Below are 12,604 nucleotides of genomic sequence, written 5' to 3' on the forward strand. Positions count from 1 at the left end.
TTTTTTATTTATTTCACAGAGAGATAGCGAGAGCAGGAACACAAGCAGGGGGAGTGGGAGAGGGAGAAGCAGGCTTCCCGCCAAGCAGGGAGCCCGATGTGGGGCTCGATCCCAGGACCCTGGGATCATGACCCGAGCCGAAGGCAGACGCTTAACGAATGAGCCACCCAGGCGCCCCTCATTGTAAGCTTTTTGAAAACACATGCTAATCCTTGGTTATCCATTCATTTTTAAAGATCTGAACAATAAATCTGCTTGGAAACTGTGTATTTAGGTAGGGCTTGCCACTTTTTTCCCTAATGAGTAGGGCAGGAGGCTACCCATGTCAGAATGCAGGAGCCTTTGTTCTGGAGCTCCAATGCCGACATTAGTTGCCCTAATCCTTTTCAAGTATTTAACACAGATTTGTAGATTTTTTTTAAAGCTGCCTCCTGGGGTCCTGGATCTAGGGATGAAGACAGGACTGACTGCTTTTCAGGCATGCTTTCAATGCGCTATATCACTCCCAGAACCCTTACAGTAACTATGTTTGTGAGTCCCTTCTCTTCTTCAAAGCAGCTCCCTCCTTAGCAATTGCCTCTTCTGCTTAGACACACTGATGCATCTTATCTTATCCTACATCTTTAATTACCACTCTACTACCTTCTGCCTTCTAGAAATTGTTTAAACTTTCTTCTCTACTGATGACTCTCATGTCACTCTCTTTGCTTTAGGCTTTTTCACCCATGTTTTACTCCTTTACTATCATTTTAATTAGATCTTAGGAAAAAAGGAGATAAACACATGTATTAGTCCATCATATTAAGCCAGAGTTACTTTTTCATATTTTACCTTATTTTGCTATTTGTATTTTAACAAAAGAATTTATTATTCATGCCTAAGGGGGAAACATGTTTTGTGGTGTTTTTTCAGGGGATGGGATATCTTCCTATTTGTTTCAATTCTCTTGAAATTTTCATGCATTTATAATCTATGAACTTAGAAATATTTATGTAGGACATCATTAAGGATCATATTACTTTCACTTATTGTGCAAAGAATATACTCAATGAGATTCATTCAGAATGTATTTGCTTTTGCCTATTTCAAATTGATAGTACTTACCCCTGTATTGTCCATATGTTTATACCAAGTTGAGTTGACATATTCTAAATAGGTTTAGCCCAGTGTTTTGCTATTCAATACAGATAATGCCATAAAGTCTTTTTAATTATTTGCCTAGTTTATCAGGTATGAGGAAATTATAAAGTAATTCATTTATATAAAATATATAAAAATGCCATCATATCTGATTTCTTTCACGAAAGGAGAAAAATGTATTCCATTCAGGTTTCATGAAGTGCTAGAGATTACTAAATTTGTAGTTATCACTGAAATAATAGTACAAAATATAACGTTATCATCCATCATCTTCCTAACTGAACAGCTTAGTATTTTACCAGTTACAAATTATTCTTATGAGGAACACATATCAAGAAAAAGGAGTCAAAATAAGCTTCAAACTACAGTTAGTAATGTCCTTGATTTGCTTTGCGGAATCTGTTCTTTATCTTCCAAATACACGGGAACAGGAACTAACTGGAAATTTATAAACTCTAAGGATAGGCAGAAAATGGAAGAAACACTGAACAAACAGAACAAAAAAAAAATTTAAGCAAAGGAAGAAAAAAGAACATAAGGGGGAAAGTAGGGTGCATAAATGGATGGGAAAGGTATTCCTTTGTATAGACTAAAGGTCAACATTTATAGGTACTCATATTGCCTTTCACAATATGTATAAGTCACTTTTAATTTTTGCTGTTTAAAATCTTAGAAAATGCCTGGGTTTCTGTTTGGCCTAGGTTTTGGCATTTATGAAGTCTGAGCTTTTCCTAAAATCTTGCAGCTATGGTGATAAGAATATTACAATTTTTCAAGAAAGTCATTAATTTTTCATCATGTACTGCATTGACTGATACTCTGTATCTTTCACTGCATGTGTCTACAGGGTCTTGAGGGCTTGAGTTTTTTGGAATTTTTTTGTTTGCACCTTCAACGGCTACCATATCAGGCCCTGCACAAGGCATTTACCCTTCAAAACTCTACCTCTTTCAGGTAGACTGTGATTGAATTTTTATTGCTATCTTCTATAAAGATATCTTTCACAGGAGCTGCTCATTCACCAATACTTAAAATCAGCTTATAGAGATCTTTCTGGCTTAGTATAAGTTGTCCAAAGTCTCAAGCCATAGGGGAGGGGGAAAGGTAGGAGAGCTGGTGATCAGGTAAACAGGCCCATGGTCAATTTGTTTAATTTCTCTGACTTCTTTACTTAAATGAAGCAGCTGCTAAATTGGTATAATAATAATGACTTCCCTCACTATTTCTTTCCAGACTGTACAAATCATTTCCTATTTTAAAACTCCCACTCTTTAGATTTAGAGCATTGAAAAAGCAGCTACTCATGGTTCAAATTATAGTTAAATGCACAGCACCCAATATGAATGATCATTCATTCAGAATATGTGATATTAATCTCATGGATTTGCTTTATTTCAGGATCCCTTTCTTTGCTCTTGAGTATGGTAAGAGTATGGTATTAGTTTGACTTTGGTATAAGTCTGTGTGTTGCAATCATTGGTCATGTTCACCCAACATGTTTATGTTTCTCCAATTTCAGCATGTGGCAAATTGATGAAAATCACAGGCCCAATTACAGTCAAGACATCTGGAACCCGATTTGGCGCTTGGATGACAGACCCTTTAGCATCTGAAAAAAATAATAGAGTATGTTGCTTCCACAAACACCTTTGCTTAGAATCATGTTTTATTTGCACTTTACGTCTATTGAATTATTTATTTTCTTTAGGAATATTAGTTTCAACTTTAAAAGTATTACGTTGTTTGCAAGTATTCTCAATTTGATAATATTAACATAGCTATAGCAACCTTATTTTATTAAATATTCCATACTATAACTCACCAGTAAAGCAAGTCCTATTTTTATTAGTTTTAGTCTTGTTTTATGCTAATAAAGAGCTAATTACAAGTATACAAAATTCTCTATATACTCCTTCTAAAATCTGCTCCTTAGTGTGAGGAAAAAAAAAAAAAAACCACTAAGTGAAAAACTCAAGAGCAACCAATTCACTAACAAGTTGAAATATCCCTGGAATCTAGAGGTAATTTTAAAGTAAATAGTACTGAAACTTTTGGAGTATATTTTCATAAGTTGGCAATGCCTGTATTATGTAAATCAATATACTGGAAACTTAACATAGAGCTATTTATGATCTATTACAAAACTCAGTTTACATTAAGATTCTCAAGGGTTACATGCAAATGAGACTAGTGGCAAATTAATAAAATGGTTACACTAAAAAGCAGCTGCACCTATAAGCTGATCCAATGAACAAGAGTTACTATAAGTTTCTATGATATCCATAAAGGAGAAATAAATGAATAAAATTAGACGATAATTTTCAGAGCAAAAGAACACATTTGCTGAAGGTGATATTTGTTTGCAGTTATCATTGATTGCACTGATCTATCAGCTGAACAGAGTGATGTGATTTGCATTGATACATGTTTAGTTCACTCAGTGATATGCACTGAATAGTCAAAGAAATAAATAAATCATAAAAAGAACAGAAAGCACATCAACTTCAAGGCAGTAATTGAGTTTTTGCTTTCCACATAGAAAATGCCACTATTTTTGCCTGCAGTGCTATCACATTGCGGGAGGTCAGCAGTAAAATAATGTGGCTTCCAGATCCTGAGAATGGTGATATTAAAATGTGCTGAGTCTGTCTTTACTTTGGAATTCTCAGAAAAGTACAGAATTTAGTCACTCCTATTTTTTTTCCCTTTTCCTCAGGTCTGGTACATGGACAGTTATACTAACAATAAAATTGTTCGTGAGTACAAATCAATCGCAGACTTTGTCAGTGGGGCTGAATCAAGGACATACAACCTCCCTTTCAAATGGGCAGGAACCAACCATGTTGTCTACAACGGTTCACTCTATTTTAACAAATATCAGAGTAACATCATCATCAAATACAGCTTTGATATGGGGAGAGTGCTTGCCCAACGAAGCCTCGAGTATGCTGGTTTTCACAACGTTTACCCCTATACGTGGGGTGGATTCTCTGACATCGACCTAATGGCTGATGAGATTGGGCTGTGGGCTGTGTATGCAACTAACCAAAATGCTGGCAATATTGTCATCAGCCAACTTAACCAAGATACCCTGGAGGTGATGAAGAGCTGGAGCACTGGCTATCCCAAGAGAAGTGCAGGGGAATCTTTCATGATTTGTGGGACACTGTATGTCACCAATTCCCACTTAACAGGAGCCAAGGTGTATTATTCATATTCCACCAAAACCTCCACATATGAGTACACGGACATTCCCTTTCATAACCAATACTTTCACATATCCATGCTTGACTACAACGCAAGAGATAGAGCTCTTTATGCCTGGAACAATGGTCACCAGGTCCTATTCAATGTCACCCTTTTCCACATTATTAAGACAGAGGATGACACATAAGCAAATGTAATTTGTTTTCATTGATCATAACCGCGTCATTTGTGATAAACTCCATAGAACCCCTTCTGTTTTCCCTTTATTATAACTTTTCATCATTTTTCCAAAGCATTTTTTATTATAAAGTTGGTTTGTCAAAAATCAGCCAAGCCTGTCTAAATTAACCTGTTGGAAACACATCTTAACTCCTAAATTTGCAGGGCCTATCATGTCCTTGTCATGAAAAGCACTAAAAAGAGCTTAAGTGGCTAAAGTTATAGTTTTGCAAAAGATTAATGATCTGCCTTATATTAGAGTCAGAGACTAATGATGGCTTAAATGCATGAATGTCTTTTTTTTTAATTCTGTCATTTTTTACTGTCTTTTGCTCTACATCAGGAAGTATTTTGGTAGGAATTAGAAAAAAAAGCACTTTCCTCCCATTTATTTCTAAAAAAAGATTTAAGGATTTTATTTATATGGAAAAAATATATTACTCATTTTGCTGTTATAGAATTCTCTGATGCGGTGCTGTACAGTCATTTTTAAATCTCTTGCTAACATTTTATTGGCAATATGTATTTCTACCATTGTAACCACCATTGTGCAATTGTATCTCTTCACTTCTGTGAAAGTAAGTAATATTTTTTATAAAATACACTGAAGTTTAATCTCAGTAATTATTACGGGACAATTTTCAAGTATGGTCAAGAAGGAAATATCTTCTCGGCTTACCCCTTAAATTTATAAGCTAGAAGGAAAAATCAAACTAAATCCCTTACATAGAATATTTCTTTTACCCCAAGTTTATTGGATCACTGACACTGAATGCTAAAACTGATTCACTACAGATGAGTTACTCTGTTCACGCCACTGAAAGCAACCCGTATTGTTGCTTGCAAAGATGCAACTGAGTCAGAAAATTTTGGATTTGAGTTGACTTAACTCATTTATCATACAACCAACCAAATTTTGCTCTTCATAAATAAATATGTTAGTGTTTTAACTTAAATTTTACACACAACTTGCAATAATGTAATTACTTGTGTCAGGACTCTGAAGGTACATGAAGCACATATAGAAACTCTTAAAAAGAAAATTTCTGTGAGGTCATCTAGATTTACATTATGAGCTCTGGAGAGTTACTGGCAATATTAGTGCAAAAGAAAATGATGGGAAGATTTGGAAGTTGTGCAGTTTAAATGTGCAAAAGCCAATTCAGAAAACAAGATGGGAAGGCAACCCCTTGTTACCGTGATTCATAATGTGCACAGAAATAATGTAACCAAAAAAGAAAGCTTTAAGAATATTTTATTTTAATAACTCCAAAAACACATAATCAATATTTATCAAACATGTCGTTGAGTTTGGATGTCCTTTCCATATGTTAAGAATACTTACCTAAGGCAGTTTTACAGAAACTAGTGTGGGTTGGTTTTACAGTTTAAAAAGTATATTCTATAACAAATAATGTATAACTTAAATTGTGGTAAATGTTTAGTTTCACACATACATAATAACAATTTCCTTTGTAAAGTAAGGATATAATAATTCAGATAAAGCATTGTGTAAAGAAATGCTAACACTTAAGAGTAATTCATTTCAAATGTCACAAAACATAATTCTCAAATATCTCACTGTCAAAGTCATAGAATTAAATAACTCAATCTTGAGATTGTTAAACAAGACTTCTTTTCTTTTTTGCCTACAAGAAGTTAGCATGACTTGGTGACCACTCTGGGTCCTTTTGCAATGTTGTCTTCTCTTCTAAAATGTTTATATAAGTTCTCCTCTGCTTTTGAGAGTTAGAAAACTTAGGGGATTCACTTGTCATTGTACACACACCACAAAAATAATCAGCCAATACTTTGTATATCAAGAGTTTGTATGAAGAAAGAAAGTTAATTTCAAAAATGAATGAATTTTTAAGTAGATGGCCTCTGATGGATATCTGGGTCTTCATTACTTGTTTTTTAAAAGAATTATGTAATATAGTATCACATACATTCAAAACCTGGATGATCACGGCTTTTTTGTGAGATGTGCAGCTTGTAAAGCACTTTATTGTTTTCTTTGTAAGGTATCATCACCATTTCCAATTTCTTTGTACGTGCTGCTAGGGCAAGCACAGATTTTATTATTGTCATAGAAGTGGGGGTAACATGAGTTTAAAAATGTGATTTGCATTAAACATTTACAGTTTAAAAGCATTTTTCTTAATAAATTATCATCAGTTTTGTGCCTGAAATAACTTACTCTAATCATTGGGGTTTTTTTAAATCTCAAATAAATTTTATGAGGGAAATAATTTACTACTTTAAAATCATTTACATAATCTTATCAGTAAAGATATCCAAGCTTGATCCTAAATGAACTGTGCAACTGGTATTTTCTGAATTAACCAGATCATTAACAAACTTCCATGTCATTCAAATAATAACATGATTATGGTCTGATTGTGTTTGTGTGACATTTGTATTTGTGGCACTTGAATCACAATATTTATTATCTACACTTATATCTATTAATTCACAAAATGATAGTGTTTCAGTACATTACTAATATGTAGGATAAAAGAGAAAATAATGATATGCCTAAATAACATTACAAGTGATTAGATAAGATTTATCATAAATTCAGAATTTCTGGTTTTTATCACCATACTCAGAGTCATTTCATCCTTTGTAATCCATAGTACTCCTTCTAATGAAATCTTGTCTTCAGAAACAATTTATTCCTAATAAGAAAATGGTCTTTCAAATCACTACCAAACTTACAAGTATAAATTTTTCACACAGAAGAATTATTTTTTAAATGTAACTATACAAAATTGTTCTTATGTTCTCCTAAAAATAAAAGTTATTTTCCTCTGAAGGTAAGTTTTACATGTAATAATCCTTTAGCTTTATTCTCCTTAAAGAGTAGGTTTAAAAAGAAGAAGAAGAAGAAAAGAAAACCCTACTGGTCTCCTTAGCACTCAGGATTACCAACTCATTTCTCCAAATGCTAAATTTGAATGCAACTGATAGCAAAATTAAAACCATTCCTTCGAATTAGAGCAAATATGAAAAAATAGACATTGCAGAGTTCTAAAAGCTGAATTCTGTCTTCTTTTGAAGACAGAATTTAAAAATGGCACCTTGCTGACTTGACCAGGAAGGTACCATTATATCCTTTATGAACACCTTGAGACCCTATGGCATTATAAAAGAATGGGCATTCACAGACAAATCTTACTTAGCCTTCTCTGTCATCACATGATAAGTGGATCACAAGAAGAACTACTATAAAGTGGTCTACCTAGCACTATAGGCAGGGAGCATTAAATTTAAAAAATTTAGCTGTTACAGGATGACACAAAACCTTCATCTCTGACTGCTCATAGCGAGAAACACTGATTTCTAGAAAGTCTCAGAGGCACTAAATATCACTCAGTTCAGTAGGCTATATCCATACTGAAATCGAGATCATGGAATGGTTTCTGGTTCTAAAATTAAGTAAGCTTAGCATAAATAAATCTCTTAGCTAATAATTTTTCATAATCAGTGACTCTTCAGAGAAGGTCTGGGGCTTTGTAAAATATATTGTTTTGAATTTAACTTATACTAGAAAAAATACAATGAAAACAGTTTATGGAAGGAAAACCAACCTCAAAATCTTTTAGCTATTTTTCTATGAAATAATGAATTCAACTGATGACAGTCTCTTTAATAGAAAACTGCTCTACCCTTTAACCAATCAGAAAGAAAGTCTCCCAAACTTACTTTACCAAGCTGATTTATCAGATTCACATCTTAAAATTATATTAATTTATCCCTTTTGGGTGACCTGTTCCATTACGCTTAGAGCAATTTTAATCCTGTTTGGATTCTGCTTTGCCTCCAAAATGTCAAACTGGTTGGCAGAAAACCTATCCCCTTTGAAGCTCAGTTCATTGATTGCCAAATAAGTTTTACAAGTATAAGTTATTATTAAACATGTCCTGAAAATGATATAAGGACCTAGAACTGTACCTTGCCAAGAGTACTTAGTACCTTTCATAACTATAACTATCTTAAAACATTATTCCTATTTAGAGATGTGGAGCAATGTGGTAAATAAGGAGAACTTCTCAGGAATACCTTAGTGCTACAAGAAATTTGCTGATACCAGACACATCAATGCAGTTCAGTACAAAGTTGCATCCCTACCAAAGGTATAGTCTGCCTCTAAGAGCTCACACCCATATTCTAAAATAAATAAATAAATAAATAAATAAATAAATAACCAAAATATCGCCATAATATATCATTGCCTACCACAATCAGACCTAGAAATATCATATTATCAGCAGACATTTCCCGAAAATAAATACTGTATGACAAAGGCCTTGAAAAGACCTCAAAAAAATGAGCAAAAAGAAGCATCAGCCATTTTAAATTCAAGCATGTTATAGAAATTTATCATACTGAACTTGGTAATACATATCCAGCTAAGCTCTTTGTCTATATTGTAATTCTTAACTTCATGAATTCATATATGTTACCAATATGTAGTTTCTGGGCTTTCCAGCTAGGTAATACTGCATTATTTATTCATTTATTTGAAAAATAATCCCTGAGCAAACTATGTGTCTAGACAATTTCTAGATGCTAAGGATACAGCTGTCAACAGATAAGATTTTCTTCATGTGCTTACATTTTAGTAAGAACAGGCTGCAACGAAAATATTAATGAAAAAAAAGTTCTAATTGTACTAATTGTTGTGAAGGAAATAAATACCTTAAGTCATAAAAAGTGAGTGGATGTTTGCTAGGGGCAGGATTGGGGTAGAAAGTGATGTATAAGAGAGAACAGTAAAGGGCGATTTCTCTTAGAAGCAGCCTGCCATGGTAAATTCAGTCAAAGAATGGACTGTCACAAGTCCAATCCACATACAAAACTGAACATCTTCCTTTATGTTCCTAGAATCCATGAATCAAATATTTCTTAATATGTGTCTATTGCAGAAGTTATTTTTTTGACTTGGAGTTTGAGGATATACTTCTGGGCATGGCTGAACCCTGAAAATATGTGCTAAATTTAGTGTATATATGTGGTTGTACATTCTTTCACATAGAAGATTCACAGCTTTCATCACATTCCCAAAGAACCATGACCAAAAGATCACCACTCTGTCAATGCAACCTAATTTAATCACAAATTTACTGAACATCTTTATGATAAGCACTGAATGTCTGTTATCTGTCTTGCAATCCAAGAATTTCAGCTTGCTTCGGAGAGGAAAAAAATCAACACCCTAATATTATTGGTAATTTTTTTCCTCAGAAGAACTCAAGATTAAGTTGTTCCCTATAAAAACTTTAAAGGGATTTAATATTTTGTCCAAATCTAATTATTTTTCTGTGATCCAGTCTTCAGGGCACCTTCTTGCCAGATTCAGTGACCCAGGGTCTCTATTAAAAGGCTCCTATAACTATTTGAATCTCGAGAACATTTTCTTACAATTCCAGCATAGCCTTTTGGCAGCCGCATTAGAATCTGACTGAAATTCGGAAAGAACTCAAATACATGGAGGCTAAAGAGCATCCTACTGAAGAATGAATGGGTCAACCAGGAAATTAAAGAAGAATTAAAAAAATTCATGGAAACCAATGAAAATGAAAACACAACTATTCAAAATCTTTGGGATACAGCAAAGGCAGTCCTAAGAGGAAAGTATATAGCAATACAAGCCTTTCTCAAGAAACAAGAAAGGTCTCAAGTACACAACCTAACCCTACACCTAAAGGAGCTGGAGAAAGAACAGCAAATAAAGCCTAAACCCAGCAGGAGAAGAGAAATCATAAAGATCAGAGCAGAAATCAATGAAATAGAAACCAAAAGAACAGTAGAACAGATCAACGAAACTAGGAGCTGGTTCTTTGAAAGAATTAACAAGATTGATAAGCCCCTGGCCAGACTTATCAAAAAGAAAAGAGAAATGACCCAAATCAACAAAATCATGAATGAAAGAGGAGAAATCACAACCAACACCAAAGAAATACAAACAATTATAAGAACATATTATGAGCAACTCTATGCCAGCAAATTAGATAACCTGGAAGTAATGGATGCATTCCTAGAGATGTATCAACTACCAAAACTGAACCAGGAAGAAATAGAAAACCTGAACAGACCTATAACCACTAAGGAAATAGAAGCAGTCATCAAAAATCTCCCAAGACACAAAAGCCCAGGGCCAGATGGCTTCCCAGGGGAATTCTACCAAACATTTAAAGAAGAATTAATACCTATCCTTCTGAAACTGTTCCAAAAAATAGAAATGGAAGGAAAACTTCCAAACTCATTTTATGAGGCCAGCATTACCTTGATCCCAAAACCAGACAAAGACCCCATCAAAAAGGAGAATTACAGACCAATATCCCTGATGAACATGGATGCAAAAATTCTCACCAAAATACTAGCCAATAGAATCCAACAGTACATTAAAAGGATTATTCACCACAACCAAGTCGGATTTATCCCTGGGTTGCAAGGTTGGTTCAACATCCGCAAATCAATCAACGTGATACAATACATTAACAAAAGAAAGAACAAGAATCATATGATCCTCTCAATAGATGCAGAAAAAGCATTTGACAAAGTACAGCATCCTTTCTTGATCAAAACTCTTCAGAGTATAGGGATAGAGGGTACATAACTCAATATCATAAAAGCCATCTATGAAAAACCTACAGCGAACATCATTCTCAATGGGGAAAAACTGAGAGCTTTCCCCCTAAGGTCAGGAACGCGGCAGGGATGTCCACTATCACCACTGCTATTCAACATAGTATTGGAAGTCCTAGCCACAGCAATCAGACAACAAAAAGAAATCAAAGGCATCCAAATTGGCAAAGAAGAAGTCAAACTCTCACTCTTTGCAGATGATATGATACTTTATGTGGAAAATCCCAAAGACTCCACCCCAAAACTGCTAGAACTCATACAGGAATTCAGTAAAGTGGCAGGATACAAAATCAATGCACAGAAGTCAGTGGCATTCCTATACACCAACAACAAGTCAGAAGAAAGAGAAATTAAGGAGTCGATCCCATTTACAATTGCACCCAAAACCATAAGATACCTAGGAATAAATCTAACCAAAGAGGCAAAGGATCTGTACTCAGAAAACTCTAAAATACTCATGAAAGAAATTGAGGAAGACACAAAGAAATGGAAAAACGTTCCATGCTCATGGATTGGAAGAACAAATATTGTGAAGATGTCAATCCTACCTAGAGCAATCTACACATTCAATGCAATCCCCATCAAAATACCATCCACTTTCTTCAAAGAAATGGAACAAATAATCCTAAAATTTGTATGGAACCAGAAAAGACCCCGCATAGCCAGAGGAATGTTGAAAAAGAAAAGCAAAGCTGGCGGCATCACAATTCCAGACTTCCAGCTCTACTACAAAGCTGTCATCATCAAGACAGTATGGTACTGGCACAAAAACAGACACATAGATCAATGGAACAGAATAGAGAGCCCAGAAATGGACCCTCAACTCTATGGTCAACTAATCTTCGACAAAGCAGGAAAGAATGTCCAATGGAAAAAAGACAGTCTCTTCAACAAATGGTGTTGGGAAAATTGGACAGCCACATGCAGAAGAATGAAACTGGACCATTTCCTTACACCACACACAGAAATAGACTCCAAATGGTTGAAAGACCTCAATGTGAGACAGGAGTCCATCAAAATCCTAAAGGAGAACACAGGCAGCAACCTCTTCGACCTCAGCCGCAGCAACTTCTTCCTAGAAACATCGCCAAAGGCAAGGGAAGCAAGGGCAAAAATGAACTATTGGGACTTCATCAAGATAAAAAGCTTTTGCAAAGCAAAGGAAACAGTCAACAAAACCAAAAGACAACTGACAGAATGGGAGAAGATATTTGCAAATGACATATCAGATAAAGGGCTAGTATCCAAAATCTATAAAGAACTCATCAAACTCAACACCAAAAGAACAAAGAATCCAATCAAGAAATGGGCAGAAGACATGAACAGACATTTCTCCAAAGAAGACATCCAAATGGCCAACAGACACATGAAAAAGTGTTCAATA

At 34.7% G+C, this 12,604-nt stretch overlaps 1 protein-coding gene across 2 annotated transcripts in view; it reads left to right on the plus strand.

The window, feature by feature from the left end:
- Window positions 1–10,109, plus strand: part of OLFM3 (olfactomedin 3) — a 191,544-nt gene extending 181,435 nt beyond the window's left edge. For both annotated transcript variants that reach the window (XM_032422529.1, XM_032422521.1), the window contains exons 5-6: window positions 2,660–2,766; window positions 3,857–10,109. In XM_032422529.1, coding sequence (XP_032278420.1) covers window positions 2,660–2,766; window positions 3,857–4,534 — 785 coding nt within the window. In that variant the 3' untranslated portion in view covers window positions 4,535–10,109. The remainder of the gene's footprint in view (window positions 1–2,659; window positions 2,767–3,856) is intronic.
- The last annotated feature ends 2,495 nt before the right edge of the window (window positions 10,110–12,604 follow it).

The sequence above is a fragment of the Phoca vitulina genome, unplaced genomic scaffold, assembly GCF_004348235.1.
Source record: "Phoca vitulina isolate PV1807 unplaced genomic scaffold, GSC_HSeal_1.0 scaffold2, whole genome shotgun sequence".
Lineage (NCBI taxonomy): Eukaryota > Metazoa > Chordata > Mammalia > Carnivora > Phocidae > Phoca > Phoca vitulina.